Genomic DNA, 23979 nt, shown 5'->3' on the forward strand with positions numbered 1-23979 from the left:
CCAGTTTAAGAACCACATATGTGTACATGCATTTTAAGTGTACTCACACACTTTAATGATAATGCAGACTACATGGTATAATTTAGAGCATTCCTTAAAAAATGACAGTGTGTCCTTTTTTTAAAAATAGAAATGCCGAGGCTTCAGATGTACAACACGTATTTATATACTTACATGCATATAAAAACAATACATACATTCTCCACAATAAAGCCAATTTCTGAACCTCTTCACTAACCATACCTCAGCAGTCACGTTAGTACACCGTAATTCTCTCCCCAAGAGGATACCAACTCTAATGCAACACAACCGACTCCTCTCCACTGAAGAGGAATGCAGCTTCCTAACTCTACAATGAATTCTCGAGCTGTTTTCTGAGCCTGTCATACTACCTCCTAGCATGTTCTAACCTCCCAGATCTTGGTTTAAGTGTGAGACCATAAGCATTGAAATCCAACCATAAATTCTCCTAAAAGCATGCAAAGATGACTGTCTTACATCTCCTGTGCCCAAGGGTGGAAAGACTGAAGAGCTGCCCAGTTATTCAACTCTAAATACGTTTAGGATCATTACTGCATTTGGGAAACACATGCCTAAGAAATATTTGTTCTGTATCCATTCACCACTGAAACATAAGAAAATAAAGAAAAAATGAAAGACACACTAGGGCTGCTACACAAAAGAAAGTGAGAAAGTCTCCCAGCACCTGGACACACAGCTGGAGACTAACTCCTGCTAACATGCGATGAGGAGCACTGAACTTTGTTCATTTGGATCCCTTTTAGAATACCAATCACCCTGATGGATCTGGAAGAGGTATTTTACAAAGGAGACCCTCAAAAATAATCACAGATGTGCAGTTTCCTGGAAAAGTGCTCTGTCCCTTAACCACTTGTCAGATAGGGTAGGACAATTAAAATATGGTAACTCACTAGTAAGTATGGGCTAAGTTATGGCCCATCATGATTTTAACAACAGCCAAAAAATCCCCCAACTAGTTTTGTCTGGGCTGTATTCATGACAATTATTTTGCTCTGCATTTATGGGGAAAACAGATTATACAGCTTGCTTCTTTGATGTGGAGGGTCAGGTTTCAAAAGAAGACTACAGGCCCAGAAGAGTAGAGTGTAGTTTATACATAGAGTGAATATTTAATCACAGGTCATATTGCACACTTCTATCAGAAAAAATGGGGATTATGTAGGCACATGGGAAGCATGTCTTCTGCTCAAAATTATGAAGTTTTGATTCAAAGAACTTCCATGTACTAAAACAATGACACAACCTGCTTTTTGATGTGTCTCAACCTACATGCAGATTTATAATTCCTACACTGCCATCTGAAATCATACTACTTGAGGCATTTGTAAAATCAAGACACCTCAGCTCTCAAGGTCATAGCAAAGATCTTTTTTAAAGAAATGTAGTATCAGTGACTACAATATACCTTCCCTCACACTTAAGTGTAACAGCATATAAAAGCAGCTTCTATGCTCCAAGCTGAGAGATCACAAGTTTGAGAAATATAGGACAGTAAAATTTTAGCACAAAATAATGTATTTCTTTTCACTTTTCTGTCCACTTTGCATTAGTGTTCCTTATTTTCACGCTGCAGCACAGAAGGCCAGTACCCACACACCACAAAAACTTCCATGGCTGAAACTGGTGTGCACAGCATTGAAGAGTCTAGGCATTACAGGAACAATGCATCTCAAATGCACTACACATATAGATTAAGTTAATTATTGCTTTTCCTTCCAATAACAACAACAAGAAGAGAGCTTTCTCCTAGAGCTAGAGATTTATGGCAGTGACTATTTATTATACTCAACAAAGAACCCACCTTTACAACAATTTTCAAAGCTTGCCTATAAAACAGATGATATTAATAATCAATCTAAAGAAAGACCAGAGATCTCTGCACTACTGGAGATATGCACAAACACTTACTAGACTCCTTTGTAAAAATGTAAAACATGTTTGTGATGGCAACTGAACTACAAACTTCTTTTCAGACTTAAGGGTTTAGTGAACAGGAGTAGACTGCAATACTTCAATTACCGGTTAGCACTTGCATGGTTTCAGAATGCATATACAGTGATCCTGACTTTGTAGGAAATTATTTATTTATCTGTTAGTGCCAAGGCCACAGTTATGTGAGGCATTGCACAAGCATATAAAATCCTTGCCCAAAAAAGCTTGCAAACCACCTGTTTGTTAACACAGTCACTGTATTTCAACCCTTCTACCTCTGACAATGTCTCTTCACGGGGCAGGCTTGACTGGTGTGATCAAGTATCAGCAGAGTTAATACTGAACTGTGCCCAACCTCTACATTCACTGTTGGGATACAAGACACACTTCATTCCCAGCTGAGGTTACCTGAAGATGCGTCCTAACCTTCCTTCCCCACTGGTCAAATAAAAGCCTTTTAAACTGACAGCTTGTGTTTAAGGGAGAGAAGAGAGCTCCTTACCTCTTGTGCAGTAAGTGCATGTTCCCCAGCTAGAAGCAGCATACTCAGGCCTCCCATTTGTGTAGGATCTGTTAAAAGAGTAAAACCAAGTCTTAAGTTGCTTGTTTAAAAAATCTACCACTTGCACCACTAAAGCCCCAGAAGACTACTTGTCACAGACACTCTCAGCAAGCTGCCATAAAAGGCAGTTCAAGAGAATCACAAATAACCATTTCTGTACCCTCTGGGAAGGCTTTCAAAGCTGTTTGAAGGATTTAATTGGATTTGTGTGCTTAACACCCCATTGCATGGATTTACAATTTTACTGCCAAAGGTTTTATGTACTACAGAGATGAATATCTTTAAAACAGCAACTGTAATATCTCATACATAAATATACACAAAGATGCTCTCATAATGCACAGGCTTATAAGTCGATGGATGCTCCTACCAAGGGAGGGGGCTCTTCCTTGACAACTGAACAAATAAAAGGATTGAACAAAACAACACGATCAAGCTCTGAAGTAAAATTTCTATTTTCATTTGTCTTTAATTTAGAGCTGTATTTAGTGGTGAAAAGTGCCAGCCTGACAGCTCTGAAGCATGAAGCCAGAACAGCACAAGCACTGGCCAGGCAAGCTGCCTGCCTACTTGTTGCCCTGCCAATACAATATATAATTGAGGAATGTAAAATTGAGATATAAATGTTCTTTCTCCAAGTATTTGATACTGACAGCTTTTCCCCTCCGGCCTTCCTGCACCTCAGGAGCTCAGAAAATGACAAGAATTGAAAGCAATAAACTCTGACACTGCATTACTCATGGAGTAGCTTTTCCACTCAGAACAGTGGTTGCTCTTCATCACTATGAAGACTAATTGTCTGATTTTGGGGGAATGCCTTGGAAGCAATGCAGACGCCTGATTAAACAGTGTCATGTAGAGAGAAGACAGACAGTGGCCAAATGTCTCCAATAACAGCCATGATGTGAGTGGAATTTTTTGATCTTTTCAGCTGACATGGGCCAAACCTGTACCTGTAAACCTCCAAACAGTTTAGTGCTACTGATGATCACAGCCCAATTCATGGGAGTACTCATCGATGCTGTTTAACGCAATACCACAGATGCTGCCCAAAGTTTTCCTGCACACAGCATCTCTCACTGACATTCACAACGTAAGTTTTTTCAATAGTCTTTGAGAAGGGCATTAAATAGAAGCAGAGAAAAACAATGTAAATAAACCAGGCTCATTCACTACCTCATGGATAGAAGAGTGGCTTATTATAAAATAGCATTAAACAGGCATCCTAACTGGCACATAGCTTCAAACCCAATATCCAACTGGAATTAACTTTTTCCTTCACCGTAATAAATTCATAGAAAGCATGTGGGAGGCTTGGTTTTGTTTAAAAAGTTTGTCTTTTTAAATTAAAAAAAAAAAAAATCACCCTTCTATGAAAAGACAAGGCACTACCAAAAGTGTAGGATCTAGTAACAAGAAGAGACACAGAAAATGTGAAGGGCCAGTAAGTATCTAAGCACAGTTTGTAAGTGAAGTGATCCTGTCAGCAACAGCACTTTTTGCCATCCAAGTAGTTCATCAGAAACCATTCAGTCCTTCAAACCAGAGGACATCAGAGCAATTAGGAAGTGAAAAGTGAACATGTATCTTGAAAGATAATGCCTGAGCAAGCAGTTAATTTGGAAGAAGGAGAGACTGGAAGAGATCTCCAGGCCTACCATAAACCTACTGAGCCACATATTAAACAGTAAGGCCTTGGCTGGTTGCTTTCTACTTTCTTTACTCCCTTTGGAAGGCGCTTGCAGGATCCAAATCTTCTAAGCATTAAGGGCTTTTTTCCTGTTTTTAGCTTAAATATACCCAGGGCCAGGTAGTACATGGTTTTTCTGGTACTCACATCTTTATGATTAGTAACAGTTTCCCAAAATGGTATCTCCCTTTTCTGCATTTAAGGACTCGTCCTACTGTTCTTCCACTTGTCTTCCTGGTCTAAACAATTCAAGCACATCCATCTCCCTCATTCCAGCCACTCCTAAAGCTCTCCTCTGCAGTTACCCCAGGTGGAGTTCATCTTTCTTGTATTTGGATGACCAGCAGGGCAACCACATCAGATGAGGGGGTTCCTGCAAACATTTTGCCTGACCAACTGCAGTATAGAACTTTCTTATGTCCACATCACACTGATGACTCCCAGCTGCTCTTTTGTACTTTATTTTAGTTACCTGTTGGTCCTTTTCCCCCTCCCCAGTTTTGGCCATCTCAAGAATACCCAGTTTAAGACTGTAAAATTCTTGCCCCTTTTCTAAACATCTTCTTGGTAGTTTTGTCTTTCTGCCTTTCAAGTAAGTAGCTTATCATAAGGGGACAAAGATGGAAGTGTGGGTTAGTGTTTTTCTCCCCAAGTAAGCAAATACTTAAACTGTTAATTTAAATAGAAAAATTAAGAGGAAGGAAAAAATTACAGATAAATGGAAAATAAAAGTTTCGTGTGATGCTTGAACAACTTGAGCACTTATGCTGCAGCTGTAGCAGAGGGTTGATGCTTAGATGTCTGCTCATGATAAAAACAAAAATCCTTCCATTAAGGTTTCCAATTACAAAATAACTTCACCTAAGGGAAGACAAAATGTACATATCCAAACACCGCCATATGCTTGTAGTGCCTTCTCAGCACAATAATGTTTCTCTTCTGGCACTAGGAGCTTACTGGTATCAAGAAGAATTTAAAGGGGTATTCTACAGAATTTATTCTTAAATCAACAGTACTGGGAAAATAGCACACACATTTGACTTGCAGAATGGGAGGCGATTCGTGACTTACTCAACAGCTTTTAATATTGATGAAACTTAAAACCATCTCTCTGTTTAGAAATGACATACTTTGTTAGTACTGGGCTGGTTACAGACTCAGCAGGCTGGCTTGTTCATCATTGCCATTTCTCAGTCAGAGGAAACAACGAACTGAGGAAGTGCTAAGTAGGAAGAAGGCCAGCAGGAACCAGCTTCAACTAACTTTTACCTGGGTGCCTAATTAAGCTCCTTCCTGAGCTTCCTCCTACTGCGTTTCTGTAGGAGTATAGCCTACTCTAGAAGAATCTTTCTTCCACCCTTTGCCTCTCTAAAAAGAATTTTGGCATGGATGGTTTTCTTCTGAAGCAAAAATATGCAAGTAACTGGGAATCTCGCACACTTGTATGGCAAAGCTGTTGCAAACAGCAGTTGTCTTTGCCCTACACCCTACACAGGTGGGCCATGTCATGAGAAAAACATGCTCAGTTACAGCTTCCAGGCTGGATGATCAAGGACACCACTAGCGGGTCTGCAGATCAGAAGCCCAATGTTGGTGCCACACCTCACCTTCTTGACATAACGGTAGGTCAGCATGAGAGACTTAAATGTGGGATGGTTATTCTTGTAAAGCCAAAAAATAGAGGACAGAAACAGCCTGTGTGGAACTGAAAAAAACAAAGTAAGATCTTGCTCTCTACATATCAGATTATCCAAAATAAAATGTAATATACAAAAAGCAATCAAGCCACAATTAGCAACAACCCACAAATGAAACAGATTTCCTGGCATGATTCTGGACTCATATAAACCCTGTCCTGAGGAAGTTACCTGCCTTGAAGATACAAGAGAATCAGTGGTATTTCAAAGGTAGGAGTGTTTTTGAGGTGGTTCAGCTACATTTCAGTTCATTAGCTAGTATACAGCCTGGATTTTAAAGAGATTGTACTGGGTAGAAGAGTGAAAGTTGAATTGAACTATCATGTGAAGTCAAGTGGAGAGGAGCACAGTAAACATCATTTAGCACAAACTGGTATATAGTTGACAAAGCAGTAATCCATTTGGCATGGCACACTTGCCATGATGTGGATGCTGCTAACATCTCTGTCAGAAGCTGTCATCATTTTTATGAACTATTCTTATACCCAAGATATTGCCAGCCTCCACTGGCATGAGGACTGGAGCAAGATCCTTATGAATTACTATGCTCATTGACTCACCCTGCAGAAAAAAAAATAAAATAAAAACGATCACAGGTAGCACAAAAGGACTTTCTTCAGAAATTAAAGGCTCTATAGATAAAACAATGGATTAGTTTCTAATTAATTCTTAATTTCTCTGTCCCCTACTCTGACAGGTGTTGATTCAAGACCTCTGTACTCAAAAACTTGACATTAGGATAGCCCAACGAGAGCATTGGGGGCTGAATGAGAAGCAGATTAAGGCTTGTTACTTGTTCTTTGTGTTAAATCAACAAATATTTAAGGAGCATAGAAATGACTCCTCTAAAAGCAAAAGCAGAATGGTCTGAAGGGGCTTGTGAGTTTTGGAACTGGTCTCCTATATACTGGAACTATGCAGCATGAAAAACTTTTATTTTCATCACATTTCACAGTTCCTGAAGAGCCAGAAGGAATTTAATTACAGGAATTTTCATACCACTATACTAAGGTATACATGCCTCTTTATCCCTTTTCATCCTTTTACACTTGTTCCATAAAACCATTTTCTACTCTCCAGCTCTCTCTAAGCAGGAAAGTCCTATCTGCTACACACCTGTCATAAACCAGGTAGGATATGACAAAAAAAAAAAAAAAAAAGCTCCTATTTTTATAAATATTGATGCATCTGAAACTTTAAACAAGGAAAAAAAAAAAAGGAAAAAAAGGGAAAAAGGAATGTCAAGGAAAAAATTTTTCTTCTACCTTACTGTTAGGTTCCTAAGATGCCAGTATTTAACATTATTGTCCCTGTATTTCAAGGTCATGATTACGACAGTCCTGCTATTTATGGATTATCAGTGAGAGATTATCTGCTTTTCACCAGTTCAGACACTCCACCTACACTTCTTCACATACTTCTTTTTTTTCTTCAAATGTTGAGAAGTTTAGAATTCGCTTCTCCAAGACATAATGGGCAAAAGAGCACATTTAAGTGCAATTACATTATGCTTCCTTTGATTTAAATACAGAAAAGTTAACCCCACTGGTACATTAATCTACAAGAATATTAACATATCCAACTTCAGAGACACCACCAAAATTATTTTTGCAAACAGTAAATTACTGAACAGAGTAGGCTTTTTATGACAGAGAAACAGAATGCACACAATCAGTACTTTCCTTTTTGACCAGAGAATGAAAGTCTCTAACAGCAGATAAGCTGGAATCAAAAATCTATCAAATCTGGGCCCTACGTGGGGTATGAGTTAGCATGCCTCATATGTGGACTTGACTCCGGAAAATAAATCATGCACTATGGAAGATTTTAGAAAGTTGTTACACAGAGGTTTAACTACAGTTTTGGAAACTTAATCTGGGACACTACAGTACCATGTCCAGTAAAGAAAACTGGTATCCCAAGTTCAATTTCAATACCACATCCCCAGACAAAATGAGGATGCTACAGCTGAGTAACATGGATGGAAATCTCACCTGCCATCCCAAAGTTAAGTTGTGGCATTTCTTCACTTTTGGTTACTTTCCTTGGGCTCGGTAAGTCTTTTGCAGAGTCTGATGCAATGGCCCATAGCTTTTTCCTGTTTGTAACACTGGATGCCTGGGTTTTCACAGGTTTGTTGGTTGTGGGGCACCATTTGTACCCTGGGTTTGCTTTCATAAATGCATCCTTGTACTAGAAAAGAAAACAAAAATTACCATTCATGACAATATACTCTAAACAGGGCAACACAGAACACTGCATGTAAGAGGATTTAATACAGCAACTAATCCTTAAGTACCTTGATTTTTTAACAGTTTAATCACATGCTTAGAGTTCAACCACCAACACAATTTGCTAAGAAGAAATATTAAGATAAGTAGAATTGTATCTAAAGAAGTGGGTTTTCTCTTTCCTCTCCTGAGGGTCTATTACCCAGAGCAGGCTGAAGTTCTGATCCTGCAAACTGCCTCCCAGCACTTGTATGCTCACGCTCTGAGAAACAGATACTTGAATTCTTTTGCAGGTTTACCTTCTAGTTCGAATTAAAAACACACATTTAGCAGTAAGTGCAGTATGATGCCTTACCTTGCACTCATTCTTCTCTAATAGTTCTGTATTTTAGAATATTTGAGTATATGCTTTCCCAAACCAGGCAGCGAAAACAAATCACAACCAATATAATGTCATATTCAGTGTCTTGTGATACACCATCCCAATGCTCCTTCCAAAACGTACCATGCTGTATGGCTGCATAAGACAAACTGTGACCATTTAAAACATTCTTTGGCCTTGAGCACCCAAGCACACATCTCAGTTGTTTGCTGTGTTCTTGGTATGAGGCAGCAAAACAAAGGAAGCCAAACTACACATGGGGGGGGGTGGGGGAAAGGGTCTGGATCCCACAGTTTGGAGGACGGGGGAAAGGACCAGGATCTATTTTATTCACAAAACAAACCACCACCGTTTTCCAAGAATCTTACTGCCCACATTAAACCAAGATTTTTGAATGTCAACAGTAACAGAAAGACTGCATTTCAGTATTTTACATGTGTTGCTATGCAAGGTTGAGAACTGGCAAATCAGAGGAACATGCCACACATTCCAGCTGCAGATGTTTGCCTAACAACTGATAGGGGTGTACAGAACTTGCTGCTGTGGGAGCCTACCCAGCAAGTACCAGTGCTCACCACAGGGAGAAGGAACCCAACACCCCTTTACAGCTGGGTAGCTCTCAACGGCAGCAAACAACCAAAAGAGCAGTTTTGTGCTTGGAAGTATGTGGCAGGGCAGATGCAGGAAGTTTGTTCTGTGATTACATGTTCCCCACCCACACAGCTGTCATCAGTCCCAGTCATGGCACAGAGAAGCACCTATATTTCATGCACATGCATGCACAGAAATACAGAGAGGAAAAAAAGTCTCTTGGGCATCAAATACAGAAACAGCACTGAAAGCCTTGTCCTCTGCTAGAGCCACTACGGTGTTTTCCCAGCTCAACAGTCTGCCTTGTGGCAGGGTCACCATCACATGTGCATTGCTTTCTTTCATTTCCATCTTCCCCTTTTGAGCTGGCACTTGCTACCTCCAGACCATAGCACAGATAAAAACGTTTCGGTTTACAAGAAACACAGCACTGCATGAACCCTGCTGTGTGAAGTCCTGTATTTATAGAAATGGCTATAAATAATAAAAATCTGCAGGGATCGCTGACCCACATACACACTGTATTTTCTGAATAGGGTGTATGTATTAAATCTGCAAAGGAAGGACTGCGACACCGCTCACCTCACTCCTTTTCCTTTTCCCTCAGTTTGCTTTGGGAGCTCAACAGACCACAAAAATAGCCTGGTGGAGGGAAGGGATAGGAAGGGGAGGGTAAGGGAAGAGGAGGAAAGGAAATACACGACGAAGCAGCTTTGCCTTCCATTGTTAAAGCCACAGCCCACTCACAAATCATGTTTCCAGCCTGCAGAGTGAAAAGCACAGAGTCGCTAGCAATGAGCTACATAAGCTCTTCATATCAGCAATGCTGCTTTGAGTAATTGAATTATTCTACTGAGTAATCTGACAAGCCGACAGGCTGCCCATCAAAAGAGAACCAGAATGCATGCCATTTGTGAGACGAGGCTGCAATAAGCTTTTAATCAGTTTTCAACAAGAGCAATTCAAGTGAGCTGCATTAATGTCTTTTTTTTCTCTGCAAAGCCAAGAAGTGAACATTAACTGCAGTTTCTGAAGGGAAGGGAGCAAACTGAGGGAGGACAACTCATTGGAACAGTTCAGTTTCAAGATATAAGACAAAGGAAAAGAAAATTTAAGAAGTTAAACAATGGCCAAGAAGTACTTTTTATAAATGCATACAGGGGCCTGATCCAAATCTCAAAAAGCCTTTCATTATTGATTTTTGTGACTACTAGACCAAGGCCTAAAAAAACCAGATACACTTTGCTTACCAGGTCATGAGAAAGTAACTTAAATGAGCTACACAGTAACAAGAAAAGGTCAAAGAGAATAGTGGAGTTTATTGTTTTCCTCCCTTTGACCAACTGTGCAATAAAGCAACTTAACACAGCCAGTCTAAGCAGATGTCTAAAACTGATTTTAAAAAGCCCAAAACACAGGCAAACCAAACCAATCAAAGAAAACCACAAAAAACTCAACCCAAACATAAGTACCTAACCTGGAATGCAAAGACACCACCTTGCTTTCCACAACAAATGGCAGGGACTGCCCGGCAGGGTCATGTCCCAAAGTTCCAGGTAAGAAATAGAACAAGATGTGTCTGTGGGACTGGTCTGATGCCTTATTTCTGTTTTGTGAAAGCCTGGAGAATGTTGTGTTATGCAGCGGGACCGGTGCCACTTCAGAACTGACGTTAAAACTCCCCGAGTTGCTTTCATCACCAAATAAAAAAAGATTGGCTTTCTCTAGTTGTGGTAGGAACAGCAGCTCACAAGTGGATTCCAGCTACACCTCAGGCTAGCTGTTAGCACGTGCTTAACTTTAAATGTATGCTATTAAATGTCACATGAATTCCAGAGATCTAACATTAAAAACAAATTCCCCAGAAAATACAACACTCCATTTTTCACTCCTGAAGGATGCAGGGTTTGCATTACACATGTTACAGTCCATACATCAGCCAGTGGACTTGCCAAACTCCAGCCAGCAAGCTGGAGACATTTGTCCCCTCCTACCCTGAGGCAGCTGCCAAAGCAGTGGCACCACAAGGCCAGCAAGTTCCCAGTCTGGCTGACTGGACGTGAGGCAACACTGGCTGAGGACCAGCTGGGAGAAGTGTTCAGCTCGGCCACTGAATGGCAGCAGAATCACACAGTAAGTGAGGTTGGAAAAGACCTCTGAGATCAAGTCCAACCTATGGACCAACACACCTTACCAACTACACCATGGCACATCAGTCTTTCCTTAAACACCTCCAGGGATGCTGACTCCACCACCTCAAGGGTCAGTCCACTCCAATGTCTAATCACATTTATCAGGCTGCTCCCTACAGGACACAATCCTGACTGCCTGGATCTTGCTGATGCAAAGATGTATTTAAAAATGAAGTGTCTTCTAGCAAGGGAATAGGGCATGAACAATATCAATCTCGCCAGATACTTTCTAAAACAGCTGAACACTCCCAGTAAATCCTGTAAGAGTTAACAGAAGAACACTACCCTTATTACTGAAGCAAGTAAAAATGCTGGTGCATATTTATGAGTGGCCAGATTAATTTCCCTCAATGAAGGAAAATGCTAAAAAGTACAGCAACACTTCTGGTTCCTTTTTGAGTATCTATCAGCTACAGGGCTTATATCCTAGGCAGGGAAACTTTCAGATTTAAGCTGATCTAGGAACTCTGCAGGATAGAAATAGAAAGCCTACTCATAAAGGTAACACCAGCAAAAGCAGACATCAAGATCTGCAGGTGCAGCACCAGGTCTCCAGGGCAGTTGTTGCTACAAGAGACCATAAACCACAAGACTGAAAACAGAGGGAGTGCGGGGCCAGTTTTTCCAGATAATTAAAGCACCCCAAGGTGCAGACAGGTACATAATGGGATTTTCCAAAGTGCCTGAATGAACTAGAGACCTGATGAGCCTCTCAGTGGGAGTCAAGGACATAGGTCCAGTCTACTAGGGAACTTCTCATAATTCCAGCTGGCAAAAAGTTTGGGCACCTCACTATCCTCCAAAATGCCAATCTTGCATACAGCTAGACACATGTCAATAAATAAACAAGTGCATTGACATGCATACTGCTGAGATAAAATCACTGCTAGTAGTAAGCAGGTAAGAAACTGAAAGCTTCTTGCATGGCACATGACCAAACCCAAATGATTTTAGAAGCTACAGCGACGAGTAGTAAAAAACATTCTAGAGACTGTAGAAGAACAGGGACTGTAGCCACTGCAGGAGGGACCACTTCTGTAAGGCCTACCTTTATCTCTGAAAGAGTGATCTGGATGCCCAGGGTATACAATACGGAGAGCAGACATGATAGAGCGTCCTCTGGGAGACGTGTTTCCTGCCAGGACAGTGGCTAGAGGCTGCCCAGTGAAATATGAAGTCAAAGGACACTGAAAAGCTACATTTAAGTAACAGAAGATTACTCACTGTATCTTAAACCTCAGTGAGCTTATATAGGTACTCAAACAGATCATTGGTGCAATGGCATTTTTATCTTCCAAAGGCATTCACCTTCTTGATTTTTAAATAAATTCTCTTTAGGAAAAAGAAAAATGCCAACAACAGTTCTCACTACAGTTTGCATTAACCTCTTTTTGGCAGTCCCTGCAGTAAGCCTACCTACAGTGAACCTGTGCAACCTGCTGTAGGTGAACCTGCTTGAGCAGTGGGTTGGATTAGATGATCTCCCCAGAGGCTCCTTCCAACCCCATCATTCTGTGGTTCTGTGAAAAGCAAGTGCTACAATAAAACGATCAATCCACACACAGAAAATAGGCTTGTTGGTGAAGAAGGCCCAAATATATTCAACAGCACATTATAGCTGCTAATTATTGCTGTAACATACACTGTTTAAAGAATAAAAATTACACACTATCTCTCTTCTACACATTCTTAGAACTACTTATGATGATGTAAACTCCTTAGATTTATTGTTCTGCTTTGACGTTGAATATACAATTTATTCTTCATGCCAAAAAAAAAAATCACTACAGGAACAATGATTTCTATAACAATATGATTAATAGTTTCAGATCTGTCACTTCATACAGAAGTTCTGCAATTATTTTCCTTCTTAATGAACAAGTTGCCTTCAGCAAGACAAAAGGCTAAGAAAAACAGTCACACTGGGTTTGTTTCTTCCAAAAATCATTTCATTGTTCTCATCTTTCCTTCTTCTGCATCTGTACTGAACCTTCTAATTGCCCTTTCCCCACACATTTAGAGAAATATCACTAACTTGTAAACAGCAATGCAGAACAAAACTGGAATGGCTGGACAAAGCTGAGACTCAAACGTTTGAATACTGTGCCGCAGAGGAGGAACTACAGAGGTACTACAGACCCTGCTTCAAAAAGGACCTGCCATGCTAAACACTTCGTTTATCCTGTGAGCCTTTCCATTCTCACACAATCTACTGAACAGACAGACCTTAGACTGTGTTAATGGTAGCAGACACCTTGAGGTTGCAGGGCAGGCATGGATAATAGTTTTCCCAATTGTTTCACAGCTATCTGCACTTCCCACAGTGTGCTACCATACTCAACAAAAGAGAGAGATGTTTTTCCTTCTCACTGGTGTTCCACTAGTTATTAAGATTGAATTCAAAGGTTACCCGCAATCTGTATCATACAGGTAATCACGGGGATCAGTTCTGGGGTCAGGTTATCCGCCTAAGTAATTGGCTGTGTCCTTCTCACTCTACCATCAATAACCACAGCCTTCTTGGCAACAGCTTATCAAGAAAGCTATTTCTTAAAAATGCTCATTTAAATTTTAAGTTGACATACAGATACTTTGTGAAATACAGGGATAAATCTCCTTTCCTTGCTCCCAGTTAACAGACTCTGATTAAGCACTGCTCTTTCATCTGGTATTGGACTCACCAAATCTTGCTGTATCAGAAAGTGGTTAATGGGGAATGTACTTCAAGAAACACTAGTAATTTTTTAATTCTTTAGCATCAAAGGCAAAAAGGGACTACATTTCTTGACTGTGCCTTTGGTTTAGTCCACCTGTATTACAGTAGCTGGCATCACTGGTATCAAATGCACAGCTAAGTATCACTAGTCAGCTGACAGTGAACTGTATGTTATTGTTTACAATGGCCACTATCCTTATGCTAATGCTTGTACTGCAGAAATTATCAGGCGATACAATCACAAAGTGCATATATTTACAGCAATGACTACTGGAGCCAGGTTAGTTTGTGTACACAGACCAACTGCTTTTTATGCTGGTCCAAAGGATCAAGTGAATTAAAGCAAGAACAGCAGCTGCTCTGGGCACCATAATCCCACTGGTGAAGCTGAGGAACGGAGGGAAGAGAAAAATCCCACAGAAAACATTTAATACACAGAGAAAAAGAAGACAAATATGTAGTGAACTCCCTTTACATCCACCATTCAGAGAGAACATACCTCCTTGGCCATGTCAGTGTATTTCTGTTTTTCTTTTGGATCTAGAACAGACCACCAATCTGCCAAGATCTTGGTTGCGCCACGATTATCGAGGCGAGGGTGTTCTTTCCGCACAAGAGAGCGGTGGCGTTTGCAGAACAAGAGAAATGCATTCATTGGTCGGCGAGCTCGTTGCTCTGAGGACTCGTCATCTTCAGTCTCATCAGCATCCTGCTCTAAACCATCAGGGCCAAGGAGCGGCACCTGGCAGAACCGAAAGGGAAGGGGTGTAAGCTCAGTTATCCGCGCTTTGCACAAAGACTGAGACTGTGTGCGCTGCATGGGAGTGAGGGAGAGGCACATGGATGCACACAGCTGTCTCCAAAGGCCATCTGTTCCATCCAGACAGTGCAGAGTTCTACATCAAACCTCCTCACCTGACAGTCCAAGGTTCGTTCATGCTCTCTGCAAGACTTAACACTGACTTCCAAGTGGAACAATTTCTAAGCTGAGGACCATTCTCTAGTAACAGTGCTAAAGGGGCTGAAGGGAGGAGATCCTTCCTACCCCCTTCTGACAACCTAGAAATCACCTTAGTGATTGGACCTTGATTATTCGTGTTTGCAACTACAGAGCACACAAGGAGGAACAGGTAACAGTTTGTTAGTTTGTCAGTTGTTTCCCCATCTCCTTCTGGTCACTGCTCAGACTGTCAGCAGCACAGCAGTGCAGCCACCACACAGCTGCCCAGCAGAGGCAGAGGGCAAATCTCAACAGAATACACTGTGCTCTCTCCACTTACAGGCCAGTGTACCATTCCTGCAAGGGACGAGCCACAGAACTTACTGCATGAGACAGAAAACCACCTTCTACCTAACTGTGACGCTACTATTTTATACCCACGTTGTGAAAGGGCCTGTAAGGTCAACAGAAAGCACCATCAGAGAATCAGACTCATCCTTGTCAAGGTCACCCTCTCTCATCAGTGTGTGGCTCAAGGCAGTCTCGTCAGCACCGACCTTCCCATTCCTGCCTTAGGAAAACACCAAGGAGATACAGATATGAATGCTATCCACATGATGGAATCATCACATCTGCATAAACAATTCCCACTTCTTGTTATGGAGAATGAGTCTAACTGTAAAAGTGTGAGGTGCCACATGGCAGGGTCCTCATGAAAAAAGGGTTAAGGTCAGAGGCACTGAACAGTACCAAAATACCAAGTGTCAAACCAGAGACAGATTACCTCAGCTGTGCAGTCAGTACTCTGGAGGATAACTTGAATTTCACATGCAAAGATAATAAAAATTGTTTACAGCTTTTTCCTTCTTTTTCCCTTTTAAATGTTTGTAGTTTTTTATCTTTAGAAAAGAAGGAAAACTTTTAGTTTGGTATGCCCTTCAGAGCCACTAGAAGCAGACACCAAGCACAAACCAACCTCATGTCTAAAATAAGCAACTGAAAAAAAAGCACATCAAAAACACACTTGGAGCAATCAAGATTAGGATGTGCAACACATTATTAAAACAGAGCAGATAAAACTATCACAGTTTGTGTGAATTTGTCCACTATTTTGAAGGAATGATTGACAATTCACTTTCTTGTGTCACTACCTGCCTCTACAGCCGTACAGGCACCGCATCACTTTTTATTGGCTGTGCTTCTTCACAAAAGAGAACGAGACAACACAAAATAAAAACCACAGCTAGGGAGAATCCGATCCACCATTAACCATCTATGGTCAAAGCATCCAGTTAAATATACCTTATCAATATCTTCCTCCTCTTCTTCCTCTTCTTCCTCTTCAGAGAAGTCAAGGAGTTTCTTGGCAAGCAGGGGATGCCACTGAAGACACTTCCTTTTCGGTCGCTTCCCAGTTCCTTCACCTTCTGTTGAGTGATCCTTATTCCTACTACTGCCTTTCATTACTGTGACCTGTCATGCAAAAATATTGATAAATTCACAATAAACCCATAGGCATAACTGACCATCAAACCAGTGACAAATATATGAGGAACTAATACAAACTCTCTGAAGTTTCTGGCAAGGTATTAGGCAGAGACTTATTCCAATTATCAACATAAGCATGGATGTATTTTATGCAATCTTAACACTTCCATGTAATGCCTAGAGTAACTAGCAATACACAATTTAAGAGCATGAAGCAAGGATGCCAGCTAGTCCAGCTCTCAAATGTGCTCCTATCTGAAGGACAGCAGACAAGCCCTTAGCTAGCCAAGTGAGTGAGAGACTCCACAGCTCTCCCACACCTATATCCACTACAGCTTTTCGTATTTTGACACTGAAAATGTCAATGTCAGGATATCCCTCTTTATCACAGTGGAACTATCACCAGCCACTCAGGTGTTAATCATGCACTTATATGCACCAATGTTGATACAGAGCCCCATGATACTATGAGCTAGGATTTGTCCAGTGCCATTAAAAGGTGCAACAGGGAAATCTGAGATCCTAAGAGAAGTGAAGTTTAATACACAGATTTGAAGTAAACAATCAAAGGTAGTTATGCTGACATTTCCAAAGTACTGCACAGGAAACAAAAACCATGTGCTGAGCCAAGTGCATGCAGAAGACAAATCACATTTACTTGTGTGTGCGTCCTTACCTAAAAAGTACCTCAGAAATATCTCTTAGTAAAAAACATGCTTACCACATCCCATGTATTTAAGGGTTGACTTCAGATTTGTCCCTTAGCCACTCAACTAAGGGACAAATAAATATATAAAGAAATAAAACCAGCACATCACATCCAAATACTAAAGCGCACAGCAAGTAAATGCTGCTGGCACATAGTCTGGTCCCTTGTAGCTTTCTGTTAGTATTGTGTAATATCAGTGGCAATCCTGACAGGAGCATGGCTAGCTTTCCAAGAACACAACACAAACATCAAAACAAACTGAACCTGGAGAGTGGTTAGCCAGCTACACCTTTATAAAGCAAATAAATTTTGTGAAGTCTCGCAGGGGTTTCTCACCAGCAGGACAGAGCAGCTGCACTAAGCCTTGGTCCCATAGGCAAAGCCAGAAGGAGCTGTGTTGCTGACTCTCAGGAAAAGGGCATGGAAAGAATCAAACCTTGTAACTGCAAGGCCACCATGCATTTTAGGAAGCTGCTTTCTCTCAGATGCCCGGTACAAGGCTAATGTTTCAGCCTACAGCGCCAGAAGAGGAAGTTGCCACACTTGGACTTAGACCAGCTGCCCAAGCCATTGTGCCACCTCTGGGGCAAATACCCCACAAGAACTATGTCACACAGCTCCAGCCACACTCCTACATTTAGTGAGTTCTAATTCTGGTTTTGGATGATCTCTTCCAGGTGTTTCTTGTTGGTTAACTCACTGGCATTTTGGCTATGTGCCCTTGTTAGCACCAGAAACATGCATAAGCAGCTGCTTCCTTTGCAGACTCCAACAGTGCAGAAAGCTGAAGGACCTTCAGACACTGCCTGCTGTGTCTGAAGCCTGAAGCAAGGAGATTCAGAAATTTTAACCTACATTTTAAAATGGCATTTTCCTGGATGTATGTGGAAGTTTGTTACCTCCTCCCCACTTGTCAGCACCACCTGCCCCTCGACTAATTAACAAAGCCCTGTAACTTTGTAGTAACTTTGTCCCATTACATACTTTGCTATACACATAATGCCATTTCTACCTGGAAGACATTTAAACTTTGATTTCATATCACCTGCTCTTCTGTTCATTTTCTGTAACCAACTCCTGTAGGTTACAGGGAGTTTTATACAGCACATAACCATGCACCATTTCACCTAAATCTTCGTCCGTTACTTCCAAAGCAGATCCAAATACACAAACCACTTTGGTTTAAAAAAAACATTCAAGTGTGGAAAATTAAGCCACAATCCAGTTTCATAAAATGTATGTTTGAAATTGTTTTTATCCCACTGTGACCTCTGCCATTTACCACACTGCACTGTGCTCTCCATCTGTCTCTCTTCCTAAAGTGCTGAACCACCATTTGCTTTTGTTTGGGGTATTTTCAGACACAAATCAACAAAGCTGAGTTAATGTTCAAGCAGGAACTTCAGCTCCCGTGGGTAGCAGAGATTCGTTCAGAGATTGCTAAGTGATACAGATCTGCCTATTACTGTAGTCAATAAAGCATGTGGCCTATTTCTGAGCAGGATAAATACGCTACAAGTACAATGGGGAGAGCTACTCCAGCCTTACCACTCATCCATGTACATGAGCTAATAATCATATGGCTTCTGTCTGAAGTCAGTCCTAGGTATGATGAGTACTACTAGTAGCCTTCTACCTTGTTAGTGTGAAACTAAATTAATGTTTTGAGAAGTGCTCCATGATCCTCCTTTACAAAGTTCAGCTGAAGTCTCAGAGCTATTTCAACAACAGCACTGCCTTTAGCTGGCAGTTCTCTGCCTGCTGCCCTTAAAAGAATGAGCAAGGGAAGACTTCACAGGACTTAGATGATCCCACCATGTATTTTACATGTGCTCTCCATCATCCCTGAGGCCCTGCTATGCTATGCTGCTATGCTCTATGCTGAGTTTGGCAAGGCAGCACAGAGCCAGGCACCAGTCACCTGGCAAATCCCAAAATGGCTCTCAGTACCTTACACCTCGGCACCACAGCTGAGCTCACAAATAATTTTTGTTTTCCATGTACAAAGGCTAGGTATTAAACACTCACCACTAAAATAAATTAATCAAAGCTCATCACACATTAGTGCTAAAATAAAAATGTATGTTCAGCTTCAGGAATTCACGGGATGTTCATTAGGTTGTTTTTTTAAATTGTGAACCATTTTACGACACAGAGTAAGTCAGATCCTGGCTGTCATACAAGCACCATTTACTATAGAAAAACACGAAGTCATTCTTTGCTTCTGCTTCGAAGTGAATCTCCGCAATCAACGACAAAAACCCTCCTGATTTTGATCCCACTGATGGAAGGACTGAGGCCACAGACTTCAAACTTTACGTTTACAGCATGGCCTGAAGTCCCTCACTTCTAAGTATGTCAAGCTATATACTCTATCCTCTATGCCTGCTCTTCTTTTCTATGAAATAGGGGGTCATTCATAACATGAACACATAAAATTATTTCCTTCTCCTTAAGCATGGGTCACATTCTATTTTTAAATACTTTTGTGTTTCATAATCCTTTTCCCCCATTTTTACTTATTCAGGTCCCCATACGTTTTGACCTACATTTCAGAGACTTTCTTTGGTGTGCACTTTTTGCTGATGCCCCTCTCAGTCAAACACAGGATTGGCATAATGAAAAACGTTCTAAGTCTCTATTATATCACATGGGACTTTTCCTCTTAAAAAATGGATGCCAACATAGTGTGGTAAACTTGTTTTCCTCTGGATTGCTTCATCTTCGATTTTACTACCCCTCCCCCCCCCCCCCCCCGCCCCCCACTTTATGGGCATTTGTGTCATAATTGTTGATATATTCACATACTCATCTAATTATGAGAGAAACCCATAGAATACATCCAGACAAATGCAAAATGCAGCTAACATGGACATTTCCCTTACTTTTCGCAAGATGTAGCAGAATGCATGTATGATTATGATTAAACAACAGCGAAAGTTTTACTGGCATTATTTACCTCTTCAATGGCAAAACATCAATGGAATCCAGTTACCTGACTCTTGAGATTCTATTTATTTATCTGGTTTTTTTTCCCCCCTTGACACATCGTCAATAGCACGTTAGCTGCTTGTTTTACATGAGAGACTGGAAGCTGGCAGACAGAAGCAAGCAGAAATACCAGCTGCTTCTCTCTCTTTCAGGGATCCCCGAGCGCTGGCAAGCATCCCTACCAGCATGTTTTTAAAGAAAGAGCTGGACTTGGACCCTACAAGAACTGAAGCACACATTTAAGCTTGACAACTGAAAAGTTCCATAGAAAGTCACAGAACAAGTCATGGGCAATCTTTGAGAGATTAGGGCTTAAAAGTAGAAAAGACAGGCAACACCTGAAGTGCAAAGTTTGCAATAACTGGAATTTGCTAACCATATCACAAAAAAAAGGTAATTTCTTCTACAGATATCAGTAAAAATATCATGTATCTTTTAAGGCAGATGTAATGAGTTTTAGAAGTTTGCAAGAGTAAAAATAATTAAAACCAGGCAACAAGATTTTACAACTTACTTCTCAGCTTAAGGATGACAAAAATGAAGTGACAGCTACTAGGGAGAAAGTAGGAATATTTCAAGAAGACAAGACAAAGGTATGGACAGCTTTGCTTAAAATAAGCCACATATGCTTTGTAACATCACTAGAGGATACCTGTCAAGGCTGACATTCATGTTCCACTGACAGCAAGATACCTTCAGGGTATCTTTTAGTGCCTATACAGATCAAACATTACAGAAATACTGTATCAGTATTAAAAACTTAAGAATTTTCTTGTGTATGTGTGTGTCTGTGTGCTGGCTGTCCTTCTGGTCCTAGAAACATTAATCTAAGAATCATAGTCTTCTTGGATGTCTTATAAATATGTATAGCTAATAGAGCTCCTTAGGAAAAGAAAAAGATTCCTTAAGAGGTGGATGGTGGAGGGAAAGCAGGGGAGAAAACATCATTTAGCTTTTTACTGCCTATGTTTCTATTTCAATTACATAACTGTTTACAAGTCTTTGTTTTTTAAGGGTTCATTAATGACAAGCGTTTGATTACACTTGGTAATGTTAACTTTTGTTTTTCTCCTCTCTTCTTCCTCTGTTATTTATAAAACCTTATATACACAGGTGACCAACTTCAGCAGTCCTAATTTTGGGACTATCTCATCCCAGTATTGATCTGTCACTGAGAATGCTGCTTGTGCTAAATAAGCTACACCCGATAAACTACATCCCCAAACACCAAAATACTTATAAAGGTCTTCAAAAGCAGCCAGGTGCTCTAAAGCACATGTTGTAATACAGGTTAAAAGAAATGCAAGACCTGCAAAAGCAGAACCCCACAGACATGGACTGTGACTATGGTGTAGTCCCTGTTGGAAGATTCTCCATGGAACAACATCTGAGCTTCAGCAACTCTCATTTCCATGAGGACAGTGGAAATTAATTTCTGATTTCCCATTACCTTAAAAAAACCCCCACATTTCCTGGAGCCCAGCTGCGTCCCCAGTTGACTCAATGAAGATTACTGGTGCAAAGGAGCAAAGGCAGAGTTTCAAGTGGATTTTCCACACTTTCTGCTCTGTTTTACATGATTTAAGTTCTCTACTACATGATAAAAACAAATGCTAATGAGAAAAGAGAGGACTGAACTATGACACTAATAGCTTGCTGTTTTGGGGACTACTGAGTCAGTGACCTGAGCTGTTTCAATAAAGAAGCAGGAGACTGGGAAATGAGTTCATGTTCTCAGCAGTCTAGTGGGCTGAAGAGGTATTTGAATTTTCAAATGAAAGTAAAAGGAGATTTCTGGCTGTAAAATATACCTACACAAATACAAAAAGTGGTTTTTTAAAAAAATAAGTTTCTTTTAGCTCTGGAATAACTGAACCAGAATATTTCTATAATGTACAACAAAAGCTAGTTGGCACTAATTGCTGACCAGTCAGTGAATATACTCTTTATTGCTTCACAGCAGAAAGCCATTAATGAGCTTTCTAATTTTCAGAGATGTGATGGTTTAATGGGGGACATGCTGAGCTCAATGGGGTCCTGTTTGCCAGCGGAGGTTTGGGAGAGACTGTCACCACACGAAACACTTAGCAACACAGCTACAAGTGTTAGTTAATTTTTAATGACACACTCTTCCATCTTCAGAAATGATTTTAAACTGTTCCTTATTCTCAAACTCAGATCCCAATTGCTTGCTTTCTTTGTTCTCTAATACATAAAATTAAACCCCAAGATCATTGAAAAATGTCAACAGCACTTTTTTTAGATTTTGGGAGTTTTTCTTAAGTATCCCTTTCATACCTACTGAAGAGGAAGAAAAGCAACATATAAAACAAGTCAACAGAGTCCAAACTTAAACTCTATTCTTTCTCTTTTCATTTAGACATGTAAAATAAGAAATATTTTCTTTGGCATTTTTTAATGCAAAGAAATCAAGCAAGGTCTAGTATGAAAACCACTTTATGTTGAACAATTGTGAAGCAGCTTGCTGGCGCAGATGAAGGGAAAGAATTGATGCAAGAATTTGCCTTGCAGAAACAGGTCTGGGGCTGTAAATTACTAACATCTCTACTCAACCAAAAGCATATGAACAGGAGCCTGGAGTCACTTAGGAAAAAGTAGTTGTCTGAAGACTCAGGTCTTAACCATAGCAAGACTTTTTGTCTTTGAATTTAAGTTATAGTAGGACATTTGCTATTGCAGGACTCATTTCAGACTTCAGCAGCTGCAGAAGCAGAAAGACCAAAACCAGAAACCCAGTAAGTCACAGGCTACAGCTATACTTACTTCACCAAGTAAGACTCCAGTGACACACTCTGCTAGCCACAATTTCTGGATAATAAAGTGCAGAAGACAAGCATGTGTTAGGGTTACATCCACCTTTCTGGACAGCAGGTGCTAACCATCCCACATGCCAGAAGATCACCAGCAGGTCTGCCTACAGCCCTGTGCATCTGCTGGAAAAATGCACCTGGATTATTAGCCTAGCAACTTCCTTTGCCTGGAGCTCCTACAGAGCAGGCAGGGGGTTCTCTTGCTGCATGCTCCGTGCACTGCTAACACAAAGGAACCACAAGCTGGGGAGCAGGGCAAGGCATCCTGCACAGGTAGGTGAGGTCACTCACCCAGGGGATGGACACACTGAGACACCTGCACTACCAAACCTGGCTCTGCTCCTAGTTGAAGGAGATGTAACCCACAGAGCCTGGAAATTCTGGCATCCTTTTGCTCCAAAGCTGCATTTCTTTTTGTTTCTACGTTTGCTGCCACAACAGGAAAGAGCACCAAGAAACGTGGGAAGGTGAGCAAAATAAATGCCTGAAATTCAAAATACAGAGGCAGCAGAGCCCCACCTACTTTGCAATACTTCCTCCCACAGAGAGGAGATAATGACAACGCCCGCTGCAGAGCCCTCTACTGACACTAGAGTGAGTAATTTATCAACAGAGCACTTCTCCAGGAACACAGAGTAGACTGTAAAATGCAACCACCTCTCAGACAGGAGATGAGTGCTTGTCTGCAGAGCATCACAGACCATAGCAACAGCACAATCCAAAAAGGCACTGACTTTCAGCAAGTTAAGAGCTGAGAGAGCACACCATGAAAAATTTGGTTTGTGTTCCTGTGTGAGCAGGACTACCTGAGCCTGCATGGGGAGCAGCATTTCTCAAAAAACAGGTATCATTCCTCCATTTCCCATCATTTCAATGTTGCAAAAGGAAGACTGAAATGTGATTTGTCAACTGGATCACCAGGAGTTCTCTCTAGCTTTTGCAAGTCACTATAAGTGCTCAATCTCAGCATAAAGACCTTTTTAGA

The 23979-nt window shown here is 40.9% G+C and overlaps 1 protein-coding gene across 6 annotated transcripts in view; it reads right to left on the bottom strand.

Moving 5' to 3' along the window:
* The window catches only part of BBX (BBX high mobility group box domain containing), a 140598-nt gene that overhangs the window by 46592 nt on the left and 70027 nt on the right, over positions 1-23979 (bottom strand). For all 6 annotated transcript variants that reach the window (XM_082277967.1, XM_082277966.1, XM_082277965.1 and 3 more), the window contains 4 exons: positions 16278-16448; positions 14535-14777; positions 7918-8116; positions 2477-2544 (listed from right to left, as the gene is read on the bottom strand). In XM_082277967.1, coding sequence (XP_082134093.1) covers positions 2477-2544; positions 7918-8116; positions 14535-14777; positions 16278-16439 — 672 coding nt within the window. In that variant the 5' untranslated portion in view covers positions 16440-16448. The remainder of the gene's footprint in view (positions 1-2476; positions 2545-7917; positions 8117-14534; positions 14778-16277; positions 16449-23979) is intronic.

Source organism: Coloeus monedula (genome assembly GCF_965178545.1).
Source record: "Coloeus monedula genome assembly, chromosome: 3".
In the NCBI taxonomy this organism is placed as follows: domain Eukaryota; kingdom Metazoa; phylum Chordata; class Aves; order Passeriformes; family Corvidae; genus Coloeus; species Coloeus monedula.